The sequence below is a fragment of the Engystomops pustulosus genome, chromosome 5, assembly GCF_040894005.1.
Source record: "Engystomops pustulosus chromosome 5, aEngPut4.maternal, whole genome shotgun sequence".
Classification (NCBI taxonomy): domain Eukaryota; kingdom Metazoa; phylum Chordata; class Amphibia; order Anura; family Leptodactylidae; genus Engystomops; species Engystomops pustulosus.
The window spans coordinates 176,942,401-176,968,509 of NC_092415.1; the positions used below are offsets into that span (position 1 = coordinate 176,942,401).

The 26,109-nt window shown below is 42.1% G+C and overlaps 1 protein-coding gene across 9 annotated transcripts in view; it reads right to left on the reverse strand.

Annotated features, from left to right (window-relative positions):
- KMT2C (lysine methyltransferase 2C) overlaps positions 1-26,109 on the reverse strand; it is a 124,632-nt gene that overhangs the window by 73,912 nt on the left and 24,611 nt on the right. For all 9 annotated transcript variants that reach the window (XM_072153918.1, XM_072153916.1, XM_072153914.1 and 6 more), the window contains exons 2-6: positions 21,877-21,965; positions 15,570-15,708; positions 11,035-11,220; positions 3,769-3,914; positions 3,416-3,525 (exon numbers count right to left, since the gene is read on the reverse strand). In XM_072153918.1, the coding sequence (XP_072010019.1) occupies positions 3,416-3,525; positions 3,769-3,914; positions 11,035-11,220; positions 15,570-15,708; positions 21,877-21,965 (670 nt within the window). The remainder of the gene's footprint in view (positions 1-3,415; positions 3,526-3,768; positions 3,915-11,034; positions 11,221-15,569; positions 15,709-21,876; positions 21,966-26,109) is intronic.

Below are 26,109 nucleotides of genomic sequence, written 5' to 3' on the forward strand. Positions count from 1 at the left end.
ATAATGTATCAAGGCTCAGAGGAGGCGTCACCAGAAGATGACCCGAGGGGGGACCGGTCACCGGATTTTACCCCAATAAACTAGCAGCCCCTCAAGTAGGGCATGAAACATCTTTCCCTCTTTTATATTAAATCTCACCGTTAACTTTGTACAGATTTTCGAAAAACAATCACACACAAGATTCTTATTTTGAGTAAGATACCAAATCAATGGTACTATAGAGCAAATAAAAGGTATACAGTGAATTTTCCAGTGCAGCCTCTAAAAGTGACTTCTTTTATACCCCCTTTAGTTGTTCTCAGCTCATTTGTATATGACATTCGTAAAAGGGTCCATAGTGGAAGAGTCCATACACCTTTAATAGTATTTTCCGCTACTCTTCCCAGCTATTGTACACATGCCAGCTTGGATTGGGTGAGCATATGTTAATAGCTGTATAAGCTACGTCAGAAGCCATAGTAACGCAGGTAGCATTTTTATCTATTGTTTGGGCTGCACAGGTAAACAATTGGTTGACTGAATGGAATAGCCTGCCTCAGGCGCTGGTCACAGCAGGGACAGCGGAGAGCTTCAAGAAGGGTCTAGATGCCTTTTTAAACCTAAATAACATTGATGGTTATGTTATATAGAATTGTTTCCCCTAAATCCCTTCCTCATCCAATCCCTTCCCTTCCTTGGTTGAACTTGATGGACAAGTGTCTTTTTTCAACCGTATAAACTATGAAACTATGAATGCTATAGTCTCTTGTTGGGGGGGCGCTGTGCATCAGAACATCACGCAGCAGTCTCAGAAAAGATAATGAGGGTTACGTTTATTGCAATGTTTCCATCCTGGTGACCGATACAAAAGGCTATACGCAACCCATAGGATGATGTTCTATCACATCATGTACATAACACGTTTACGTTAAGCATGTAAAAAAGTGGAAATGCGATGGAAAATCTCTGGTTGCTAATTAATAAGATAATCTGAGCAGACAGGAGAGATATGGGAGGCTTCCCCGGCTGCCATAGGACGTCTGACATTTCACAGTCCAGCTAAATGAAGTGAGAATGCAAAACTGTGAGGAATATGTCGGGGCCGATGCGCTCCTTGCTTCACCTACATCTCCCCGCTCTTAACCTTTATGTCTTACACATGAATGAACACTGTGGCTGCTCTGACCTTTACGCGGGGACCGATCCATCACACGACTCCGCCTGATACAGCAAACAAATGGTGGCACGATCATCTGTGACGGATGGCGCTCTTACTTCTTGTCTGCTCGCGGCCTCCATAAAACGTAGCGATTATATTAAAATATAAGTAAAATAAGACAGCGGAGCTCGGAAGACCTAAAGAGAATCTGTCCGCAAATGTGACTTTTCAGAACATGATGCAAAGATGCATCATCTTTGCTCTTGACGCGCCAACGCAACACAATTCAGCCGAGCTGTTTCCAAAGTTACATTCCAGGAAATGCATAGACAATTGACAACTGGGAGGGACCATTACATGGAGTGAACCGATGGGACAATACCAAGGCTAAGTAATAACCAATCCAGGTGACAGAGAAACGCAGAGAAATGACAAGACAGAGGAAAATATGCTCCGAAATTGTTATTTCATTTGGAATAAAATATTCAGATTAAAAAAAAAAAAAAAACAAGCGCAGAATGTAAACCTTTTACAAAATGTAATAGCTCGGTGTCTCCATGAGTTACAAATGACTTGCCTTGACCTATCCATTATTTCGCTGGCCTCTTCTCTAGACTCTACCTTAGCCATATTCCCTATGGTGAAGCCTCCGCAGTGCAACCCTGAGAGCTGGTACATCATAAAAGCCCCTAGAACAGTGTGAACATTAACTTGTACTAACAGTTACCTGCGCCAGTGTGAACCAGGTCATTAGAAACACAATATGCTACTCACATTTCCTCTGCAAACTTCATCCGAGCGCAGCTGTTTTCCCTACGCTTATAAGCGGCTCATCTGTTCCCCTAACTGGTGAAATCACAGTAAGTGGCCGCCTTGGCAGAGCGTGGCGCTAAGTGATTTGGGAAGCAGAGAGCGCTGGGTATTGCTTATACAGCAGCTTGGAATAAATTGAGGACTGGCCATAAGGTAGAAAACACCTTGAGAGTCGTGTACATCTTGAAAGCACGAAAACACTGAGAAAACAAAGCGTATAGTAATATGATGGACTATATACAGCCGTGTGCAGATGTGCTCATAAAATCCATTTCAATTTATTGTGGCGTATGACTTTTATGCCATGGGAACTAGGATAACTCACACCAGAATACTGCAGGTTTAAGTGCTGCAAGTTAACAACAAAAAAGCAAAAACCTACTATGAAAATGCCAGAAAAATGCTTGTGAATAAAACAAAATACCCAAGTCCAGTCTACAGAGGCCGTATCTGGCCTAAGGCTAGAATAAAAATACAATGTCGGAAGAATTTCGGAAGCTAGCCACAAGTACTAACTATCTGCCATGGTTATCACGGATTAGGAAAACATGGACGCTTTCTCTCAGGAACTGAAACAGCGCTTCATAAATGTGACTCAACTGCAACAACCACCAGCAGTGAACAAGTGCAGGTTCTTCTCATCCTGGTCAACAACTATATTCAAAAAGATACATTATTTTGTTTCAAATGCATAGAATTCCACAAGTATTAACAACTACATCCTGGTCACTCAGGAGACACAGAAAATGAGCAGTTACTGGTGGGGAGTCAGTCGATGGCCATAGATTGGCTGAGCAGTCACTTCCTGTATGTAACGAAGGACCAGGAAGTGGAAATCAGGGGAGGAGTCAGGAAGAACTGGAATTGGAACCACCGGAAATGTGTTAAAGGGGTTTTTCCACTGACCACAAGGATGTAACTTGGTGATTGGTGGGGTCTCAGTGAGGAGACCCCCTTGGATCATGAGAACAGAGGTCTGTTGTACCCAGATATGAACAGAGCAGCTAGCCGCGCATGCACCAGCTTCTTTGTTCTACTCTATGGTGCTGACGAAGAAAGCCAAGCACCATACTCGACTATATCTGTCAGCGACATAGGGCAGCATTGTTCCTCTCGGGGTACAACTGACCCCTTTACTCATGACCTGTGGGGAATTTATCACCGAGTCCCCAAAACTTCATTTGGTTGTACAATTCTCATTTTATAAAAAAAACAGATCAGTGGGACAAATTGACATAGGTCAGAAAATCCTGTTTTGGGCACATGGACGGTGTTTTTATTCAGTATCATCTAAATAAGAAAATCAAATTGATATTACATTTCTTGGGAGTAGAAGAGAAGGGACACACCAGTATAAAGTACTACAAATTGTATTTTGACCCGGGTTGTGACGTGTAAGCCTTTTGGATTCTTGGTTAGTACACATACAAGAGCTGACAACGTTATAGCTAGAGTGCCACTCACTTCTGTGCTCCCTGAGATGACGGCTTTGTCCACGTTGACCAGACCCTGATCCCCAGAGGGGTCCACGCCCAGTGACCACTCTGCACAGCGCTGATGAGCCCAGCAATGACCTGCAAGAGGAAGGGATAGTTACATGTCGCTTCTGTAAAGTGAACAGGTCACATAGAAGAACATAAGATAGTAATACTAGTGCTTAAAGGGAACTTGTCACCAGGCAAAGATACAGTTCAATCAGCTTCATGTTCTAGAGGAGGTGAGGGGCTTAAGAGTCCAGTGGGCTGTAAAAACATGCTTTCTATGTGACGGGATCTCTTTAAAAAAAAAAAAAAAAAAAAAAATTGTTATGTCCTTACCTGTTGACTCAAACAAGAACTGGATGTAGGCGTCATCAGGAAGGCCAACTTGAGACAGTTCATCCCAGAATTTGCTGCCCTGCTCCTCGGATGTGGTTTGGGTGCTTATACTTGTACAGGTGACATTGTGTGGTGGGGATTTTACTCTGTGGAAACAAGAGACATAGAGGTGATCACACTGCACGGTGGAGTAGATACATACACAGGTAGGCAACAGTGATAAAGCTAAGTACATTATATATAGAAAAGACCAGTCTGAAAGCAAATAGTGAAGTAAAAGGGAAAGGTATGGAATAGAAAAGCTGCCAAGGAAAGGACTCCCAAATGAAGCTGTGGTTGTGGTAGATCTCTGGAACTGGCACCTATAGAGGTCTGCTGAGCCCCATCTCATATCCGGTCAAAATGAAAAGATCACCATGCATCTATATCTGCTCTCCATACAAGCACATGGCACAGGCTGGGTTAAGGGGGTTTATCCACTGTATAGGGCCTAACTTGCTGATCAGTGCGGGACCCCCGCAGAGACCCCCACAGATCACCCATCGTTCCTCCGTCAGGCTAATGGAGCAGCGCTCGGAAATTTCCATCAGCTTCATAGAGATTAATGGAGCAGGACGGTCATGAACTGCTGTCTGCTCCATTAGTCTGACAGAGCAACAAGGGGTCCCACGGAGGTAAGTGGGATCCCATCGGACCCCTCGTTTTCGTGATCATTTATGAGACCCCCACTGATCAGCAAGTTAGGCCTTATCCTAAGGATAGGGCATAACTTTTGTTCGTGGGAAAACCACTTTATCAAATAAAGCGTTAAGGATAGGTAACCGACAACGAAAATCCATGACCAAATCAGACACATGGCAGAGGACATGGCAGTGCAAGCATGGCTTGAATTTGTTTTAGGTTTCACATGTCACATACATTGTTCTTGTCATTCAAAGGCATAGAGCAAAATAGAAGCAAAGTATACAAACATACTGTACTATTAGCCTAAACCCTCAAGGGGAGCAGCATGACACCCAGCATACACCCACCTCCACCTATTTCCAGCTGGTTAGTTAGTACAGATGTACATGCATCAGATCATGGGCACAAATTGGGCAGGAATGCCATCTCCCCTGGCACAATGATTCCCTGATTGGTTACGTTCCTGTATGACATTTACAGGCTTATGATCTTCTTGTTTTTTTCACATTTTATAAAGAATACTAAACAATAAGAGAATGTCATTAAAGGATGTAATTGACTGATTTAGATAAATCCTGACATTGATCCCCAAAGTACATCCCACCTAACTAGGCTGTGGCAGCTAAAGGGTAAACCCCAAACAAAAATAGGTGTTCCACTTAGGACTTGTGAGACGCTCTCCTCTTTGTAATGGTTGTCTCCTACTTCCCTTCTGATGGTGACCCTGGCGCGATGCCCGCGGTGCCAGCCAATCAGATGTGTGCCGCACAACAGAGTCTCAGTGCTGGGTCTTGGCCACTGTCCACAGCGGAGCCGGGAGAGATGACATCAGCGTCACCCGGGGGGAGGGGGGACACTAGAGCTGTTCCAAGATAAATCAATTTGGCTCCTTTCACAGAGGCTCCAGGAAGCTCTCGGGATGAGAGGCGGCCGCAGAAAACGTGCCAGGGGCTCCGAGCTCACATATAAGCTGAAACCCTGGTGCATGGAAATTCAAGAGCAGACTCAAAAGCACAATCATAAAAGATCCAGCCACAATGCAATGGTTACCCTACCGTCCATGACGCAGATGGCACACAACACGAGGAGTGTATAATTATATGGCGGGTATGTAACAATAGCAATAAAATGAGTGCCGCTGCGGTGGTGGGTGCTGGTGGCACCGCAGATCAGCCAGTGCTTCAGGCAGCAGACGGGTACATAGCACACATGGGAGTATATTCCAGGAATAACATAGGGATAACCAGTCAATAAGACAGCTCATCTGTTGGATGCCCATGAGTGAGAATCCAACATCCAGTGTACAGAAGCAGATGGCGCCATCAGTTATGTAGTGGCTGTGGAGACTTACTGCAGCTCAGTTCCTACTGAAGTGAAACTTTAAAAGGGGTTATCAGAGTTTAATTGTTATCCACTGTAACAATCTGATCAATGGGTAACTGACTGCCAGGACCCCCACCGATCACAAGCGTGTGTCCCCCAGCTCCATTCACTCCTATGAAAGTGCCAAGGACAGTTCTGCATCTGCAGCATGATTCTTTCTGCAAAATTTCAACACTGAAATAACTACAGGGGGTCCTCTAGCTGGGGCTGCCCTATCCCTAGTAACAGACTGACCCCCTCTGCCCACTGTGACCTCTGGAGAAGCTCTCTGGATGCTTTCCTATAGTCCCAGACTGCAATGATCAGCTGTAAGGTGCCTGTAATGAAGCTTATTGATAATCCTTGATCCAATGACAGCAAAAACTTTGAAAATTGAACTGTCACAGGGACAAAAAAAAAAATTGTCTGTAGCTACAATTAGAACATATTCCATATTCCAACTTACATTCAATTCACCTTCTGAACAAACCTAAAGAACCAATCCTGTACGTAACCCTGGGACTGCCTGTTGCTTGAAATTCACAGCAAATCCGTGATAAAACCTTTACGAAATATGCATTTTACCTCAGACCTTTTATTATCCCATTTGGACTCTACAAAAATTACAGGCTCAGTTAAAAGAAGAAACCCTCTAAATTCTAGAAGTTTGCATCCTGTATTTTTTGCCGTACAGGAGGTAACCATTATGCCTCCGTCTGCCACTATTTGTCAATGTATATGCTAAGCGGATACGTTGTGTGCTTTCCCGAAATATACTCAGTGTTCACAAAACACATGATCTGAAACCATCTTAAGGCAGGGTTTCTGTGCTTTTTTTCCCTCAGTGATCAGTGTACCAAAGCTTTCTGTGCGCCATCCACTTCAGACAGATAAGGAGGCTAATGATTAAAGTTTTCCATACATAGAGAGTATTTTTATCTTGATGATTCAGCTCTATAAAGAGAACAGACATCCAGACTGTAAAGAGTCCAGTCATTAGACACTTTAATCAGGCTCCATTATTTATCTGCTGTCAGTGGATACAGGACAGAAAGCTGTTTTAAGCTACATTCACATCATGTTTTAGGATACCCAGCAGATTTCCCCCGGGGAAAGCTGAAGGAGGAGTAAACCCCCAGCAGCAACCAGTGGCGTTTCTCTGAGCGATAATTGTCCTTAGATAGTGACATAAAGTGGACCTCCCAGATTGTACGCTCAGCAGAGGCCAAGGAGGATGCAATACATCCCCCATAGGCTACTATGGCCTCCGCTGTCTCTCAGGAGGGGGAAGCAGAGTGGAAAGGTGTAGCCTGCCGCATCTTTTCACAATGTGTTGACTATATAAATTAGTGATGTCACAGAAATCTGAGAGGGCTAGCTTACGGATTATATACATGTATCCGTTGCATTGGTTTAGTTTGGAGCGAGCCCCAGAATACAGCTGCGGCAGGCTGGTAAACAAACGGCAGGGTCCTCCAGCCTCCCCCTCCTATAATGACTGAATCACACAGCTATTCCACTTTGTACTTTTGCCCTTTTCACTCAGCTCAGGAAAATAAGCGCCACTTTACTTCATTTTCTGCTGTGAAAATGAGTATTTACATAGCGAGACACAATGCGGTGAGTTTGTGTATATTACCCCGAATCCGCAATGTAGTGTATGGAGAATAGTATAGCTGCAGACTGCGTGGAGACATCAGTAGTAAACCCCATGCGTCTTACGCTGCAATCACCCCGCACCGTGGCTGAGGCCACAATCTATCCGGCTTTATATTATGCATCTTCCATAACACGGACACTGCCTGCGGCCATATCAACACATGAGACATACAGGCTGCCCATCAGTGATGGAGAATACAGTCACAGCACATAATATACATGACCAAAGAGTAAATTCACGCTTCACATTTGTCTGTGGCACGACCGATATCTATTATATGAAGAACGCACAGCAGAAAAAGATTTATGAATGAGGATGAGACCCAATAAAACTCAACACAGTTCTTTACTGTAGTGTTTCCATCTAAGTCCAGGCAGTGATCAAATCCTCAATCAAATTTTTTTTTATTTTTTACTGGTCACCAATTGGCCTGGAGCTCATGTGACTGTTATACTACATGCAGCCTCCGATTGTAAGCTCTTGTGAGCAGGGTCCTGGCTCCCATTGTTTCATATGACCAGGTTATCGCCACCCTGTAATTTGTTTGGATATGTCCCTCATGATCTGTACAGCGCTGTGGAATATGTTGGCGCTATGTAAAGCTTTATTATTATTACACTACTACAATCTATGGTGCTTGTTAAGTATGAAAGGAATTGGAGAGGTTGTTTTAAAGGGGTGTTCCCATTTCAACAAATAAATGCTATTGTTTGTATAATGAAAAGTTATAAAATGTTCCAATATCATTTCTGTATCAATTCCTCATGGTTTCCTAGATCACTGCTTGCTGTCATTCTATAGACAGCTTCTATGTTTACTCCCAGTGGACAGAATTCTGACCATGGTCACACAGGTGCACGGCTCGTTACTATCACAGAGAGTAATTAGAGCTGTGGGTTATAACGAGCCGTGCACCTGTGTGACCATGGTCAGATTCCTGTCCACTGGAAGTAAACACAGAAGCTTCTATACAAGGACAACAAGCAGAGATCTAGAAAAGAATTGATACAGAAGGTATATTGGAAAATTGTATAACCTTTCCTCTTAGAAACAATAACAGTAATTTACAGAAATGGGAACACCCCTTTAATTCTGAGGTCTCTTTAAAAAGCCAATCGGTGGGTGGGTGTCATTTTTAGATCCCCATCTGTCTGATATTCGATATCTATTCTGAGGAGAAGCGATCAAAAGCACTTTTGCTTGTACCCAGCGTAAATACACTTGTAAAGGTGCTGTACAAGCCTCTATCTTTGGGTACCATTCCTGCAATCTGTAGGGGTTCTCTCTAGATTTTTCCCTGATAAGCTAGTATCCCCCTCAGGTAGGGTATGAAAAGTCCTTTCTAGAATTCCCTCTTTTATGAAATCTTGCCCGTTTACCTATAAAGAAAAAATCTCTTCCAAAGTCACGTGAAAATGAAAAGCAAAGAGTCATTATTTGCCTGAGACGAGTAAAGATTAGAGGCTGCAGAGGGAGTGTTACTCCAGACACTCCTGTCTTCAGTTCTATAGTGCAGGGAAATATGGCGTCATATTAAATATAAGAATCTCTTCTTTCAAATTCTGTGCCGCACTCTCTACAAAACCAAAAATATGGACAGTTTGTTTTTTTTTTTAAAAAGGGGCTGGAATTGAAACTTGATCTTGCATTTCCAACTATTTATTTCACACAATGCTTTGATCTGAAAAATGAGATTCTTATCTTTAAATGGACACCAATTGCACATTTCTAGGTGCTAGAGAATTGAAAATAGAGGGAGCTGAAATGACCCTCACCCTGCAGCCTCTAATCTTGGCTCATCTTTGCTTATTTTCAAAGGAGTTGGGAGGAGATTTGATTTATAGGTTAAAGTGTGAGATTTTATATATGAAAGAAAGAATTTTTAGAAAGGACATTTCTTAGCCTACCAGAAGGGGCTAGGGAGGTAATGGGGTAAAATAATAATGTAAAAAAAAGAAATTAGTGGAATTTCCGTTCAATATAATGAGATGGGCCGCCTATATATCTGGTTGCCTCTCTGATTTACCCACTTTTCATCATTTTGTCACTTTAACCATTATAGCGTTAAGAAATACAACAGAACAAACATAAAAGCAATAAAAGGCAACAGCCACATCTACCAACAACATAAAAAACAAGTGATATTTTTACTCTCCGTGCTGTCAGAAATCCATTAGTAGGCCCTGATGCAGCCAAATCTTCTCTCCAAGCCTATTACTGTGCTGGATCCAGCTCCCCATTCCCTGGTAAGTAATTAATATCGCTGGTATACGCAAGAAAATAACACAAGCAAATGGGCCGCGCTCCTGAGCGATAACCAGCGGACGACCACTATAAATCACCAGCCTAGATGTTATACCGATAGTCATTTATTTCACAGATTGGCAAAACTAACAATTCCTGGGTCGGTGGTGATGAAAAACTCCAATAAATCGGACCCTTCCCGTTTTTCAATTAGCATCGCAATAGATGATCTATGGGGGCTTCATTTTCCATCAAAATAACTACTGTACACTGTGATAACTAAAGTCTGGTGGGAGGATAGTGATCTGCTAGTTGAAAAGACCAGCACCTTCCCCTTTTACTTTACACTCTCTTAAAACAGAGGGCATAAAGAAAAGGTGCAAGTGTGGCCTGGGTCTTAAAGGGCTTATTAACCTACAGTAAAAAAAAAAAAAAAAAAATATATATACATACATACATATATATTATTTGTGTAATAAAAAGTTATACAATTGTCCAATTTACTTTCTTCGTCAATTCCTCTGCTTGCTGTCATTCTATAGGAAGCTTCCAGTAGAGAAGATCTGGTCCCTGGATGTCACGTGATGTCACACAAGTGCACGGCTCGTTATATTACACGGCTCTGATTACTCTGTGATATAACATACACGTATGGCATTCTCATGACAGAGATATAAAGAGCCGTGCAACTGTGTGACTCCACGTGATAAGGGATATAGCGAGCCATGCACTAGTGTGACATCACATGACCAGGGATATAGCAGGTCATGCACTAGTGTGACACCACGTGATAAGGGATATAGCGAGCCATGCACTAGTGTGACATCACATGACCAGGGATATAGCAGGTCATGCACTAGTGTGACACCACGTGATCAGGGATATAGCGAGCCATGCACTAGTGTGACAGCACATGATCTGGGATATAGGAAGCCATGCACTAGTGTGACATCACATGACCAGGGATATGGCAGGTCATGCACTAGTGTGACATCACATGATCTGGGATATAGGAAGCCATGCACTAGTGTGACATCACATGACCAGGGATATGGCAGGTCATGCACTAGTGTGACATCACATGATCTGGGATATAGGAAGCCACGTATCTGTGTGGCATCACATGACCAGGGAATATGTGCACTCATCTACAGGTAGTGAATAATGAAGCTTCCTGTAGAATGTCAGCAAGCAGAGATCTAGAAAACTGACAAAATGGATACAGAAACCATATCAATTATTGCTCAAAGTGAGAAAACCCTTTATGCGGAAGACAGAAATCATTGAGAAAACCCGTAAATAGACTGAATACTCACTTCTGATGCCCTCGTTTTGACGACTTTCCGGTGGATTTACAAGTGCCAGTGCTGCCATCGGGTTCTTTGTTCTCGGTCTGTGTTTTCCATGGAAGGATAAAGTCAGGAGTTGGACTGAACTGTTTTAATTCGCCTTGACCCAAGAAACTCCGTTCCCCACAATAACAGAAAGCGCAGAGTTGTTCACTAAAAAACAGAGAAAAACAGATAAGGTTTAGGTTTAGTTTCTACAAGTCATCTATGTCTGTGCGCCATGACAAGAGCTGCCCCCCATCAGCCGGCATCAGATAATATGGAAAGCTGCCATTCAGGAATATGGGAAAGCTCACAGTGAGTTTCTGCTCATCATCCAGCTTTTCCAGAGGCCATTACACATGAGGAGGGGCTCAGTGCAGCTACCATTGTATCCTCTGGGCTGCAGCTCCCACTCAAAATCCAGTCCATCAATTCTATATTGTTTTAATAAAGCAAAGAGTGAACTCAAGCATAAAAAATGTCACTCTCTGGCTAGAAACTGTGCCAGGCCCTGAACGCTACAGAAGGGGGAAAGGTATGTGGGGTGCAAGAGGTGTCCAGGGACTCCCTGCATAAGAGATTTAGTAAAGGTTTTTTGTTTTTTTTTTACAAGCTTTTTTTGTTGGACTGTGATGCCACGTAACCCAATGTTGAATCCACTAGAAAATGGGTCATGTGCAACATCCACTGCAAAAATCTTGATATTTGCAGTGGATGTTGAATTGATCCCCATTCCGAGCAGAGAAGTTGAAGACGTTGCTTAGGGTAAGAGATTGTAGACTATTGATCATCTATCAGAAGTAAAGATGAGTGGACCCAAACTTTAGGTTTAGAGTCCCCCCTTCTGCAGCTCTGCCTAAACCGGACTTGTTGCTTGAGGGGCAGCCAATCAGACAGCCATGCCTATTTGCTAGGGGCATGTAAAGCCGCCTTATCTGCAGTCACTCAAGCAACACATCTGGGTTAGGCGGAGCTACCGAGTGGAGGACACTGAAGCTAAAGTTCAAGCCGCTCATCTCTAATCAGAAGGATGGACCGGATTGTGGACATCCCTAAGTAGCCGTTTCATGGACTTTAACCCATCAGGGCTCACACGGCTCGGCAGAGCTGTATACATCCACTGTGGTGCTCATTGTGCAGGGTTTATGCCCCATTCATGCAGATGTAGGAATATGTGTACACAATGAAGACTGAGGGTCAGTCTATATAATGTGATGTCAAAGTCTACAAGAATGGGGACAAGTGAAGTGTTTGCGGTCTATGCATTTCTGAGCCGTATGGCTGTCCATGTGTAATTTGTATGTTACCCATTTTTGTGGATTTGCCAAAAAAAAAAAAAAGATAGAAAAAGAAACCCCTGGAGGCGAAGGAGGTCACTAGCTTGTCCCAACTTCATAAAGCGTTAGGGTTGTCCAAGTTTACTACCACCTGTGAAAACACCTTCATGTGAATGGGCCCATTGAGATAAATGAGTCAGTTTCTCGGTTATTTAAAAAAAATAAAATAAAAAAATAACGAGCCTCATGTAGCTTAGTGATTTTTTTTTATAGTGCCAGATAAAGCCTATGAAGATAAAATAGGTTTATAGTTATAATCTTCCATAACAGCAGAAAACAATTATTATTAATGGAGTCTGGAGAAGGCGTCTAGCGCCGGACGCTGGCTCGGTGACCGCTTTCGTGCCGTACGCACTTTACAACCCATCATATTAGCTGCACCCCGCTGATACACTAATTACTATTGATTTTTATTTCCTCGACTGCACGAGATAAAAGTTGGACGTTTGAGCAAAACAACATCTGGAGAGGAAAAGAGCCATGTTACCAGCTATACAGGATCTGCTTAGGAGAAATTCAACTAAAACGGGTCCCCCACTTCCAAAGCAAATGGATTGGGATAAGGCTAAAAGGAAGCACACGGACATACTGGTATGTGCCCCCTCTGGGAGGATCCGCTCTTCTTTTAGTTTCTTATGCCCTTTTTTTAAAGGGAAAAAAAAAACTTTAAAACTATGCAAATGAGCTTTAGGGGCTCCATTAACAGCTATGGAGCCCTGAGCCCATCAGGCCCATTTGCATAATATTTAATAAGGCCAAAAGCAGTTAAAATAAGAGCAAATCCCGCCAAAGGGGACACACCAGTATCTCAGTGTGCTTGGTTTACAATCCTTCATCCTGGTGGTAGATGGCTGTTAACAGCTCCCCAGCTTCTATAAAGTGGGAGCCTTGTTTTATGGAGATGTAGGGTAAGGGCAACGCTGCGATTTATAATCCTCATCCCCATTGTTTCATAGAACAATGAAACCGTACAACGATAACAGTCCTCTGTAATGTCTTGTTTTATTTTTATATGTTCCCTGTTATCTGTAAAGGGCTGCAGAATTTGGTTTTGCTATATAAAGATTATTATTATCCCAAAGGAGAGAAAATCTACAGAGTGAGAGAGTGAGCGAGGGTCCCGCATTATAGAAGCCTATAGACTGGAGAGGTTGGTGACCATTACTAATGAAGCCTGATCCCGGAGATCACATATTAAAATAGAGTCACTAACTTTCACTTTAGTTCACACGAAAAACAGTCATAGCTTATTTTGATTAAAGTACCCATTTTCGATACCTACTACCGGTCTAATCTCTCATTGTGAAATGAAAGAAAGAAATACAGAAAGAAGTTAAAGGGCATCTACCACTAGGATAAAAGACTGCATGCAAATGAGCCCGAGGGGCTTCAGGCTCCTTTAACATGTATGGAGCCTGGAGCCCCTCATGCTCACTTACACACAGTCCTTCATCCTGGTGGTAGATGTCCTTTAAAGCTTGATAACCCACAAACACACACAAACTTCTCACCCAAACACCTCCGTGTATCATTGGGACAAGCACAATGTGTGTGGCTGTGTGCCGCTGCCTTAGTGCAGGCAGAAATACACATGTGATTACTGTCTGCCTGGAGCCGTCTGTACAAGTCACAGGCTGATACAGTCCATGTGCAGAGGTACAGCAGTGTAACGCCACTGCCAGAGGTCACCGCTTCTAAGTCCATAAGTGCTGACCCTTCAAAGTGATATTCCAGTTGTTATTCAAGTTGGTTCCATTCAAAAGGTAGGCATTGCCATGATGTACCCAAGACATCCCGGGTAATGGTGTAGCTGTGGAGCTACAATTTTGGTTCTCCTGATCTTAGGCTGTAGTAACCAGCCCTGTAGATGCACTGACAACCACAGTACAGCACTAAATGCCCATTATAAATCCCATGTTAGAATAATGAATATCACCTCAGAAACCAAATACTGCATTGAGAGCAGAGAATAACAGTGCAGACCCCAGAGAAGATAATAGTACTGGAGACCACATAGCTGGAAAAAAATGCATTTTTTTAAAATTACTTTTAACTATCCCTATGTGTCACGAAAAATGTTTACGGTTGGAAGTTATGGCCCTTAGACCAATAACTATGAAAATGCCCTGGTCATTAAAGCCTATTGTGCCCTGACAATAAGGAGTTCAGGGGGATGGATCAATTGTGTTTGTCCTGTGGACAGAGGATAACAATCCTATATTTCAGGAGAATAGGAGTCCTGTCCTCACTAATGGGTGGAGCGGCAGGACACAAGCTCATTCAATAATTGTAGGAAATGGCTGAGCACAGCAGGTATCTTCACTTTCACTGTCTATTAGAGTGTTGGAGATATCCGAGCGCTGTCCTCAGCCATTTTTGACACCCCCATAGTAATTTATGTAGCGAGGACACATGATAGACTTGTTGTATCATTCAATCAGTGAAAAAGGGGCCCACACTCTCATGATCAGTGGAGGTCCCAGCAGTCGGACCCCAGTAATCAAATAGTTATCCCCTATTCTGTAGATAGGGAATAACAAAGCTATGGATCATCGACTTATAAATATGGAATAACATCCTACCTGTGTTGTGTAGATGTGTCCAAAAAAAAAAAAAAAAGGACTGCTAAACACAAATATTTGGCAGGAGGCCCCAGCAGACCATGTGCAGGGTGACACCAAATCAATACAAAAAGTTCACTTTCATACCATTTAAAACTTCAGACTAAAGTAATTTAGATTTTTATTTGGGTTTTTCCCTCCAAAATTAAAAGTTCATGAACGCGAAAACAAGCGCCCGCGCTCCATGTATTGTCCCAGACGAGCAACTGATAAAAAAAGTAACAAATTGGAAAACAAAAAACAAACAAAACCAAAAGACACACATTTCCAAAGCGGGTTCATAAGGTTATCTGCTTGACCTTTCAACCCAAAGAACAAAACTCCCGTGACAGCTACAGAGCACAATAGTAAAGACACAAAGCCTCTCAGCATCTGAAGGAAACATGTTTGGAGCGAGTACAAAAGAAGTTTCCCAGCGTTCAGTCTCCAGATATCTCTACAAATGTGCGGCACAGAGGAGCGCGTGGGCGGCAGCCTCCATCCCCATCTTGTGCTAATTAAGCCGTCCAGCACTCCCCGCAGCCGCTCTATCCACATGCACACATGGCCTGCACACACGCACCTGCTTTTGGCTTCTACTCCCACGGAGACAGTGGAGCGCTCTGACTGTTTGGATGGAGAACACTGGGGAACTGGTGCTGGTTGCGTTGTATCCGTCACCTCAGTCTGGGCGCAAATCTCCACAGATTGTTCTTTAATATCTGCAAAAAAAACAAAGATTAATGAATTGCAGAAGAAAAGCAGCCAGGGAACTCTCATAAGGTCTGTGTCTTATGTAGGATAGCAAACTTAAAACATTTTAGAATTTTTAACTTAACCCCTTCACGACTGCAACACGGCTGTATAAGTCCTATGTGCACACGCCCCGCACAGAAAGGATGGCCTCATGACAGTGGCCACTTTCAAAGAGCTATATCTCCTGAGCCCTGGCACCTGGAATCTCTTCTTTAACTCCATAGGCCACCATAACGTGGGGGAACATCATGATGAGCTTCTGGTTGGGCGACTACGATGTTCCCCAACGTCATGTGGATAGCACAGGCTCAGAAGCCTGTGCGATCCGTGCAGGAGGCTGGCTATATGTGAGGGCCGAGCCTCCGAACGACCAGCCGGGGTTGTTTAACCCTTTAGGCGCCACTGTTAAACTGACCGCAGCACCTAAAGGGGTAACCCACCTCTCTACCGGGTGATTGGCTACCCCGCGCTGATGGTCTCTGACCCAGCAGTGCAGATGTCAGTCTATGCATTTGCATATGACTGTTCTAATACACTGCCATACTTCAGTACAAGAAAAAAAAAGTGTTAGTGATACAAAATAAAATGCCCACATAGTATAAAACTTCCGTATACAATAAACCATGAAAATCAAAAACAAACAGTACATATAGGGTATTGCCATGTCTGTAGCAAAACGTACACAATAAAATAAAATCATTTAAAAAATCCATATGGTGAACGCCATAAAAAATAAATAGAGAACAAAGCAAAAATTATGATTTTTGCACATCCAACCATGCGGAAACACACCATAAAAAGTCATCAAGAAGTCACATTTACCCCTGATACCAATAAAAAGTACAACTCTTCCCGCAAAAAACATAAGCCCTAAAATAGCTCAATCAACAAAATAATAAAAATATTACGCCACTTCGTAGACAGCAATGCAAAATCAAGGGATTCTTCTCTCAAAATAAGTCAAACATAAAAAGCTACATAAATGGGATATCACTGTTACCGTACTGACCCATAGAACATAAGTAACATGTTATCTATGCTAACTGGTATATAAAACACAAAAAAAACCCTAAAAATCAATTACTGAATAGATTTCTTTTTTGCGTTCCCATCCCAATCCTCGAGGGGTCTAGTTTTTAGTGCCCTACTCTATTAGGGGCTCAGCCAATGCGACAGAGCACCAAAAATCTGTTCCAACAACATCCGCCAATAGACGCTGCTTCCCTTATGATCCGCATTGTGCGCCCCTACAGCAGTTTGTGACCACGTGTGGGATATTACTGCATTCAGGAGAAACTGGGTAAAAATTTGGGATGCATTTACTTCTCTAACCCCTTCTAAAAATAAAAATTTACAGGCCAAAGCAAGGTCTTTTGGAAAAAGATTGTCACTTACACAAGCCAATGTAAATACTATAAAACATCTGCGGTGGTAAAAAGCTCAATATAAACCTTGATAAGATAACAAAGGCTGTTCTGAATAGTTTGAGGGGTGCAATTTTAAAAATGGGGCGATTTGTAGTGAGTTCCTAATAAATAGAACTTTAAAAAACCCTTACGAAGATAGATTGTCCTCAAAAAATATTGAATCTGAAATTTACTTCAAAATTTGTAAAATCAGTTTGAACTGTAAGCCTCTTAATGTCCTAATAAATTAACATATAAAAAATGTATAAAGCAGACATATGGCTAATGTTAGTAACCAACCAATTTGGGCGGTTAGACTAATTATGTAAATGAGGCTGGTCACATGGTCAGAGGCAGTGATGTCACCCCTGTTACTCCACCCCCCCTCAGGTCTGTGTGTAATGTATAGTAAAGCATTGCTAGTGTCTGTGCTTTATCTGCTGACATGCTCTCCCTCCTAATACACGTGTGAGAGACAGACATCAGCTACACATGTACCTGACATGTTCTGCTATAACATGGCTGCAACCTGGAGCAGTTATATCTCTCATACAGACACAGGCTGCAGGGGGCGCCAGCACCAGGAGTGTCACATCATTATACAGGCTGTCAGTCAAGCACTGAGGGTCTGGCTATGCCTCCCACTCAGCTCAATATGATAATGACTCATTAGACCTGTCAGCTCATTTGCATACAGCTTTAGTACCCGATTCCTTAAGTTTGCAGGCATGTAGAGGGACAATGAAGGGATAGAGGCAATGCTTTCTATTGGCAGTTTATAAAAATAGCATTTGTTTTTGTTGGGTCAATTTGCCTGACAGGTTCTCTTTAATGGATTAATATGATATCTGCATTATTTATGGATTCTTCAATAGCAGAGATATCTATTCTTAAAAGAAATCTACCATTTGCTTTTATGAATTATGAAGCAAATATGCCTTGAGAATGCTGTAGCTACACCGGTACATGCATATCTAATAAAATTACGATAATGAGGCTCTGTCACTCCTGCGGCTGCCCCAGTGCTCTCCTCACCCTAATTATGCACTGATCCAGCCTTGTCCTGCCCAGAATAAGCCGAGAATATGTCATCACTGTGTTGTCCATGAAAGGCAGAAGTAATCAATTGATGTACCATCCCCCAGCTGTTGTGTAAGAGTCATCCAGCTCAGGTTGATTAGTCCTGTGTGGACAGTACAGGAAGCTCTGTGTAATGTGTTTATGTATAGCAGGTAGTATGATGCACCCAGCTTTCCCAAGGACCTGAATTTTATCATTAGTTTTGTTAAAAAAAAAAAAAAAACACTCGGATCAGGGATTAAACAAGATATGTTTCTGCATCAGTGTATCAACAGCATACCAGGGTTCAGGAGATATTGGCTTTTGAAGGCAGAATGTAAAAGAATCTGCCGGAAAAACTTAGCTTACAGTTTGCAGAATTACAGGAGTACGTGCACCCTCTGTATCTGTAGCTGAACCTGGGAAAAGGTGATGAAATTATGCTGTACATATTTATAACAAATTTTGGTAAAAGTTTATTCAGTTTTAATACTTAATTGGAAAAATTAGAAAAAAAAGCATATTTGTGGATCATTTTATAAAATAAAAAAAATATGTAATTTAAAAAAAAAAAAACTATTCTTTCAAGTTAAGTCACTCACATGTCATGAAAAAATCCAAGTAAATAATAGTTTTGATATGTAAAGTGTTTCCAAAGATATCGTCATTTAAAGAAGCGCATAACTGAACTGCAAAATTTGACCTGGACATTCAGGCATCAATAGCCATCAGTCAAGATAGGGTTAAAAAGATTCAGTCAGCAAATTTAACCCTATTACACTACCAGCCCCTCAGATATGTGCTTTCTAGAATTCTTTTATGTGAAGTTGCACCTGTTCCAAGGGTATAATCTGCTTACAGAGTCCCTATAATGGGGAGGGCCAGACATTGTGCCCGATCTTGCTGTGTAATGCTCACTACGAGAACAGAGCGAGACTAAAAGATTCAGGCAACACTAAATGTACGAGTCATGAGATATATATATCAGAATTACTGGCCAGTCCCTTGAACCGGTTTTTTTTTTACTTTATTTCTCTTTACTTTTTTGGAAAAGCTTATTTTGATACTAAATAAACTAGTAACCAACACTACAAAAGACATCAGCTTAAAGGGTCCTTCACATGGGCCAATATCTTGTGATCACTGGACAAACCAGCAAATCATCTGCAGCAGATCACATCTTGTATCTGGGCTGAACAACCAGCTTTACAGCGGCTCATCTCTCCACAAAGGGAATGTACAGCTAACAATATGGGTGCTGGGTGACTAACAAATAATCGCGTTAAAGGGGTTGTGCACGTCCAATGAATAATTAATATTGTTTGTGTAATGAAAAGTTATACCATTTTCCTATTTACTTTCTGTATTAATTCCTCACGGCTTACTAGATCTCTGCTTGCTGTCCTTCTATAGGAAGCTTCTATTACTTGTCCTGTCCTGTGGATTAAAAAAAAACAAAACTTGTCCCTAGTCATGTGATGTCACACAAGTGCCTTCCACCGATCATGAGAACAGGAACACCAGCAATTAGGGGAATGGGGATCTCCCTGTACGCTCTGCAGCTCCATCCAGCTCTATGGGATTATCCAGAGATACCCAGCGCTGTGCTCAGCGATCTTCAGCCACTGTCATACAATCGAATGGAGCGACCATCCACATGTTCTGCCTGCCAGTCTATCCATTAGTGAAAGGGGATCCCCATTCTCAGTATTGTTGGGGTACCCAGCTTCCAGACTCTCGCAGATTAGGAAGTTATGACTGTGTCAGGTTCCAAATAGCCTATGCTAGACTGATTTTTAAAAAGCCTTTGTCAGTATTCTGAATACTGTCACTACTTTATATAACTTTATTTTACATTACCTAGCTCCTTGGGCAGGAGCGCGAGCGCCAGGGGACAGCTACAGCCTGTGTGTCGGTTTCTCAGTCATCCCCCTCCCTCCCCTGCCTGCTCTGTGCACATGACAGGAAAGAGGAGGAGCTGGATGAATGTGGAGTAGAGGAAGAATACATGAGGAGACTGAGACACAGGCTAGTGCAGATGCCCATCCCTGGAACTCACTTCACGCTGCTTGTAGGGGGCCAGGAAATGAGAAATAAAGTTTTATAAAGTAGTGGAAGTATTCAGAAGGAACATAGGTTATTCAGGAGTGTTTGTAGGGACGAGTTGTTTCGCGCAACTAGCGCTTTATTAGATGAAGTGCTAGTTGCGCAAAACGACTCGTCCCTACAAATGCTCCCGTGTAACGATGTTCCTCTCGCTGTGACGCATGCTGTTTTTACCATGTAAAGAAATAAAGAAGATGATGTTTTAATATGTGGTGAGTGCCATCTCCTTAATTTCTCTTCTTTTTGATGATGAACATAGGTTATTGGAACCTGTCACCAGCTAAACATTTCTGGTGACAGATTCACTTTAAGAGCTAAGCATGCACAATACAGAACAAACCCGATAAATAAAGCTAGGCATGTGGGAGAAAATGGAGACAGATTATAAAGAGGCAGCCCGGCCTTGGTTTTGTTCAATGTTATGTTCTGCTGGAAACTGAAAAACAAAGTTCTATTCAATGTCAGAAGGTAAAAGTGAAATGTGCTCAGCGAGAAAACTAAAATAAATGTAAAACGCAAAACTGACTTATAGTAGTAACCATTAGGTATATAACGTCATTACAATTTGCATCGCCTAATAGAGTATCCAAGAAAATGTCTTAGTAATTTGGGACAGAGTTCCACATTGGTCATTAAAACCCAAGAACTAAACACGATCCAATAACAGCAGTGGATAGATGTTACTTTATTCTGAAGGACAAGCTTCAGGTTTTGACGTTTGTAAAGATGTTTGTTTGGGGGGAGGGGGGTGATAGGCCTTGGCCCCCCACCACTCCAAACATGATGTTCTAACCTAAGAGAATAAGTCAATAAGGGAAGCCTCAATCAATGACTCCACGGTTTGATGAAGCTGCTCCCGAACAGTGATAAGGTAATGCGGGTATAAACTTTGAAGCAATTTTATTTCAATATCAAATAAAAAAAGTTTATAAGAGTAAACTTAATAATATAGTTGAAGAAAATTCTTCTGCGTCCTATTGTTTGCTTTCATTTTCCCACCATTGAACATTTTGCTATGACAAGATTTCAGAACAATTCCTTATGTGGGTGGGCACTTCCAGGTTGTGACATCAGCTGACCCCACTGAAACCAGAAGAGGACAGCACGTTTGTGATTGGCTGATCTGAAGCATGTAATGTGTCACATGCTTGTGACCTCATTGAAGGTCCTCTACATCACACTAAATACTTTCAAATGATGCAGGACAGCAGGTTTATAATTTGCCGACCTGAAGCATGTGATGAGTCACATGCTTGTGACATCACTGAAGGTCCTACAGCCCTTCTCAACAAGCTTCCTGTCATCTCTAGTTATACTATACAGCAAATTAAAGAATTACTTATTTTTGCTTTGTGTAGTGTTAGGCAAAACTTTTTATACTTCACAGATGTGCAGCAAGTGCAGGTTGTGAAGGTAATGAGCAGTACAATATTCCTTACAAACAATGTTCTATATAATGACCCCATCATAGCGACATCAAGGACTCCTTCCATCAAGTAAAGAGAAGAGACACGAGCAAGTGCTCTGCAGTCATCCTCATCTATGCAACATTGGACGACTTACCTGTGTCTGCAGAGTTTTCTGGTTCTGCTGCCTCCAGTCCATCCATGCTATCTTCATCCTCCAAAGCAGTCTTACCTCTACTCCGAGGCCTAAGAGCAAAGAAATAAATAAAATTAAATCCAGCAAAACAGGTGCCCATTTATTCTGCACGACAGAAAACATTTCAGATTTTTTTAGTATCTCTGCGTTTTAAGATTCATCTACCCATTCGAGCACGGCAGCAAGTAAAAGCGCAAATCACACATCACAGATGTCTCACCTTTTATTAGTTTACATTAATGACTCGCAAGGTGTTTCGATATTTCCGTTAAATATATGGTAATATTTTCATTAATAAGTAACACAAACGCCTCCCGTGAAACACTGAGCAGCTCCAGGCTGACAGAACCAAACACGCTGCACCCCCTGGAGCTCATCCCACCGCCCCCATTGCCGGAGGATAATGCCGCAGTAAAAAGATTGTAATAAACCTTAGTCAGATAAATGGCTGAACTTGCAATAATGTGCTGAGCTGCAGTCCTCAAAACCGATCAAGCATGATAAACCATGAACACTTACTTACCGATCCTGGCACTGTGACTTATATATTTTATCCATGGCCTCCATCCTTCTAAAAGCAACTAATTATGCTAATGAGAAGTGATATGGGGCACTATCAGAGCCCCCTCCATAGCTTCACAGGCTGTTACACTGTAAAGGAGCACTACCCCCATCCCACTTTGTACTGACACTTCCTCTGCAACCCTGACATTACATGAGGAGGTGGGAAGTGCTGAGGGAGCAGAGGGGAGACCGTGTAAAGCAAGAGCAGGGAGGGGCTCTGGTAACGGCTCATTAGAATACTTTGAAAAGTTGATTTTAGAAGGAAGGAGGCCATTGATAACAACTATAAGAAGATACCACAGTCACAGTGCCTGGACCTATGAGTAAATGTCCCTGGATTATCTACGCTTGATCTTGATGGTAGATTTTCTTTAAAAGTCAACATCCTCCCATTATCCCCATGAAATATTTTTAAAACTACATTTAATGCAGTTTTTTAAAAATTATCTTCTGATACGTATGATATGATTCTGGGTAATAAAAGGAGATGCTCATCGCTAATACCTGCTCTTCAGACCTACTTTTCATTTTCTTTCACAATCCATTATCACCTTATAGAGCAACAGCGCAGGAGAGATCGCACAACCGGTACAGAGTCACCGGCGATAATGGGAGTCAATTAACCTTAATATAATGTAATGCTCCAACTTTATGAAACACACACAGGTCACGTTATTAATTCTGGTACATTACTTCTAAAACCCGTGAATTGTTAAAGAAAAAAAATATATATAAGAAAAACTGCATTGTCTCATCCCACTGTTACTCCTAGAAAGTTTGGGGTCTCAGTCGCCAGTCTTAATATCCAGGCTGTCGCTGCTCAGCACACTGGATTTACTACGATTCCCACCTTTAGTATATCTGCCACTAAGAATTGAGTCTCATCATGTCCTGTACGTCCATTTTTCAAGCCAAAGGCTTTTGTTTCAGACGTTCTTTTGACGTAGGTTAAAGGAAACTTCCATCAGAAGTAGATGTGATGGTAGATTCCTCCTGCTGCCTCTGCCTTAATCTGTAATTTACTAATCCTGGAACATAACTTGTTAAAAACTTTATTTTAGTAATATGCAAATTAACTGCAGAGGCTACTGGGGCGTGGAGTAGTCTTCGCTCCCAGTGCCCAACCAGGCTAGTACACGCCCCAGTAGCCTCTGCAGTTAATTTACATATTACTAAAATAATGTTTTTAACACGTTAGGTTTTAGGTTCCAAGATTATTTAATTACAGATAAAGGCAGAGGCAACAGGAGGAAGAATTGCATGCCGCACCAGGTGTGAATAAAAACATAACACTTTAATTCCAAAATTTCTTAAAATCACAGAGGATATGGATAAACCATGCCATGAGAAAGGGCGGCTTGTACACCTGAAACTTGTAGGCCATTTGTCAGCATATCCACTCTAGGTCAATCAGGATGCTTCGCTATGGTTTATCTATATCCTCTATGTGATTTTAAGAAATTTTTGACTTAAAGTGCTATGTTTTTATTCACACCTGGTGCGACATGCGATTCTTCCCTTCATCTCTCTGACTTAAATCTCGTGGTCCCAGAGCAGTAGCCAGCACAGTGGATGGACAGAAGACGGCGAGAGGAAAATTTAATCTTTTTCTGTTTTGATTTTGCAGCTGGAAGAAGCTACCATTCACATCTACTTCTGATGGTAGATTCCTCATGGTAGGTTTCCTTTAAACTTGTAGTACACTGTACTATTTTGAGAGTCACCAATGGGGGGAAAGGGGGGGGGGGGGGGAAGAGAAATAACTGATCAATTACTGCAGAGTCTTCAGTGCTGGACACGCACATCGCAGCTACTACACATGAGTAGAGCTCCAGCAGTGCGCCATATTCAACTTGGCCGCTCGCAGGTAGGGAAGAGAAGGGCAGAGGTTACTGGGGCGTGGAGTAGCATTTGCTCCCGCTCCCCATAGATGCAACTCACCTCCCCAATAGATAGATTAGGTTTGGAATTGATATAGGGTTAGGGAAACTTAGTTTAGGGTACAAATGAAAACTTAATATCAGATCTACCTTAATAGGTACATTTCTTTTAAGTCACACCCACTTCCGTGTAAAACTAAAATATTTACTAATCAAAAAACTTAGAAATCTGCATAACATGTGAAATATGCCCAGCACTGGGGTACATCAAGTCTTACATATATGCAAGTACATATCCCCTCCACTATCCTGAAAGGGGATGGTACCATTGAATCTCCATCATTGGTTTCCCCCTATCGATGAATCCAGATGAATAGACGAAGAATGAAGGGAATTCATATTTTTCTACCTCTTTTAAAAAAAGAACAACTCGAAGCTTTTTGTATCAGAATTACCTAGCCACCAATATGAAAAAAGGTTATGACCACCTTCACAAATTCTTTTAATTCTTACAATGAAAAAGTAAAGTGGTAACAAGTGTTTACATCTCCATGGTAACAGACAACAGGCCGTAGTCTGATCCTGCAGTCATATCCCCCGCAATCACTCCTATACCTTTAGCTAAACTGTCAAATTTATTTTAGCACAAATTATGAGAAATGGAAAGGAGCGCGATATTGAGTGCAGTACATAATATTGCGTACATAAGTTTACCGTCACTTACAATGGAGATGTTTCCTGCATAAGAGCTGGAGGATTTATTGTAAACTGGGAATTTTTTTATTTTCTTTTTTAACCAAGATGAAATGAAAAGTTGTTTCTATTGCATTCAGGGCTCCTTCATGCTTCCCTTTAGCACTTTCCCCTCTCCCTGCTGGAAATCTCACTGCAGACTAAGTCTGTGAAGCTGCAGTACAGTAAGCCTCCCCCGATAGCCTTCTTGCTCATTAGCTTAATTGTAAAAGTTGATTTTAGATCTGTCCTTGTTTTATCATGATGGTTTTTGATGGTAGATTACCTCTGAGGTTTTTTTCATTGTTTAGCTGACATAAATATTTTACATAATTTAACCTTGGCTCATGCACATTATATAGTAAGATACTAGCTAGTCTCACCTGCTGCCAATAGAGAAGTTGACATTGAAGTTGGCGTACAAAGCATAATATATATATATATATCCAACAAACACAATGAGGGTAAAACCCAGAAAAAGATTTATCACGTTTATAACGCTACAACAGAACGACAAAGCAAACAAATGTATTTACTTCTGTGTAAAGCGGTCACCCAGAGAAGTCCATAGCCGATGCAGATCAGACACCAGGTGACAGGAGCTGCTGAACCCCCTGTGGGTTCACATGTTTTGTGCCAAACATTGCAAGGACACGTCAGGGGGATTCCAAGTTGTCCAAGCAACGTATAGCACAGACGTATCCCCCTCTATACTCATACAGTGGGATACGTCACCAGGGACCCCTCCTCCCCCTGAATGCGAGGGGAGGAGTGTACATCAGCAGCAGCCAGCGATTGCCTTTGTACGGGGTGTTTCCCCAGTGATGTCACTGTCCTTATATGGACAGAGAGAGATCACAGGGTCCCCCCTTCTGCAGAGCGACATATCCGCTCAGCATGTGGGCCTCCAGGATGCAATAGGCTTCTTATTGCCTCCACTGAGCAGGACAGAAAAATGGAGCTCACTACATCTTTCCATCCTGCCTGTTTTAGTGAATGCGACATAAACTGTTCAGAC